This window comes from Entamoeba dispar, genomic scaffold (genome assembly GCF_000209125.1).
Source record: "Entamoeba dispar SAW760 scf_1105229463537 genomic scaffold, whole genome shotgun sequence".
NCBI lineage: Eukaryota > Evosea > Mastigamoebida > Endamoebidae > Entamoeba > Entamoeba dispar.
This window is the reverse complement of record NW_001855742.1, coordinates 1-1436: the sequence shown is the minus strand read 5'-3', so window position 1 is coordinate 1436 and position 1436 is coordinate 1. Positions and strand designations below refer to the sequence as shown.

The 1436-nt window shown below is 28.1% G+C and overlaps 1 protein-coding gene across 1 annotated transcript; it reads left to right on the top strand.

Moving 5' to 3' along the window:
- Window positions 1–26: 26 nt before the first annotated feature.
- On the top strand, window positions 27–1436 carry EDI_087940 (coatomer beta subunit, putative; the record flags this gene model as incomplete). The annotated part of the gene is made up of 1 exon (XM_001741091.1): window positions 27–1436. A coding segment is annotated over one exon (1410 nt), but the record flags the coding sequence as incomplete, so codon positions are not given.

The following is a 1436-nucleotide window of genomic DNA, read 5'->3' as shown; positions in this document are numbered from 1 at the left end:
TAAGAAAAGATGTTCTTCAACTTGTAATGTCATCACTAGCACCACGAAATGCTGGTGAAATAGTCACTGCTCTTAGAAAAGAAATAGGAAAAGATGATAATGAATTTGTTGTTGAAGTATTAATTGCACTTCGTAAATGTAAGGAAATTAATGAAGGAGTTGAAATTGATGATGTTATGTTTGAAGCATTAACTACACCAGAATTAGCTAAAGAAGCTATTGAATATATTGAATATCGTCTTCAAGGAGAACAAAGAGAAAATACAGTTGAAAGACTTATCGATTTCATTGAAGAGGTTAGTGATAATAAAACATTAAGAAATGTTATTTGGATGATATGTGAGTATTGTAATCATTATGATGAAGTTATCAATATGTTCAAGAGATTGATTGTTGAATTACCAAACAAAGAAGAAACATTTATAGAAAAAGATATTGAAGAGAAAGAAATAGAAGAAGAAAAGAAAGATAATGGAATTATTGAAAGTAAGACTGTTGTATTACCTGATGGTACATATGGAAGTGTTATAGAAACATATGACAAACAAACTGAAAAGAATAAACTCTTCCAAAAAGTTGGATTAAGAACAATGATTGAACAAATGGATTCATTAGTTATTTCCAGTTTGGCTATTGGTATTGCTAAGATTTGTAGTAAAGTTATAGGCAAAGAGGGAAATTGTATTAGAGCAAAAGGAATTCAAATATTACTTGAGATCATTAAAATAGAAAAAAAGAATGAAATTCACAATAAAATGAATCAAGATTGTAAAGAAATTATTCAAAATGTTATTTTCATTATTAGTGGAAAGAAAACAGAATATGATAAACAAATGAAACAAATCGAAGAAATGGAAAAAGGTATTCGAAAAGAAATTGAAGAAGGGGCTAAAAGAAAAGAACACAAAGACATTCATCAATTTGATGAAAAAATTCATTATGAAATTTTCAATACTACTGATGAAGAAGAAAATGAAGAAAAAGAAAGTAGAATTGAACAAATTAAAGGAGAAAGAAAATTAGAACGTTTAAATAATATTGTTCAATTAACAGGATATTCTGATCCATTTTATATTGAGGCTATTGTTACTGTTACTCATTTTGATATTACATTAGATTGTCTTATTATGAATCAAACACCAAGTACATTACAAAATATTACTATTGAACTCATTCCACATGGAGGAATGACTGTAAAAACTAAACCATCACCAGTCACTCTTGGTCCTGGTGATTTTGTCCGTGTTAGTTTAGGAGTTAAAGTTGATGCTACTACTGTTGGAGTGATTAGTGGTTATGTTAATTATGATATTGCTGATAAGGGTGTTACATATAATGCATTAGATGCTAATTTAATATTAAATGAATTAAGAATTGAATACTTGGATCAAATGAGACCATGTGATGTAGATATTGAGGTATATCAAAAGAAATGG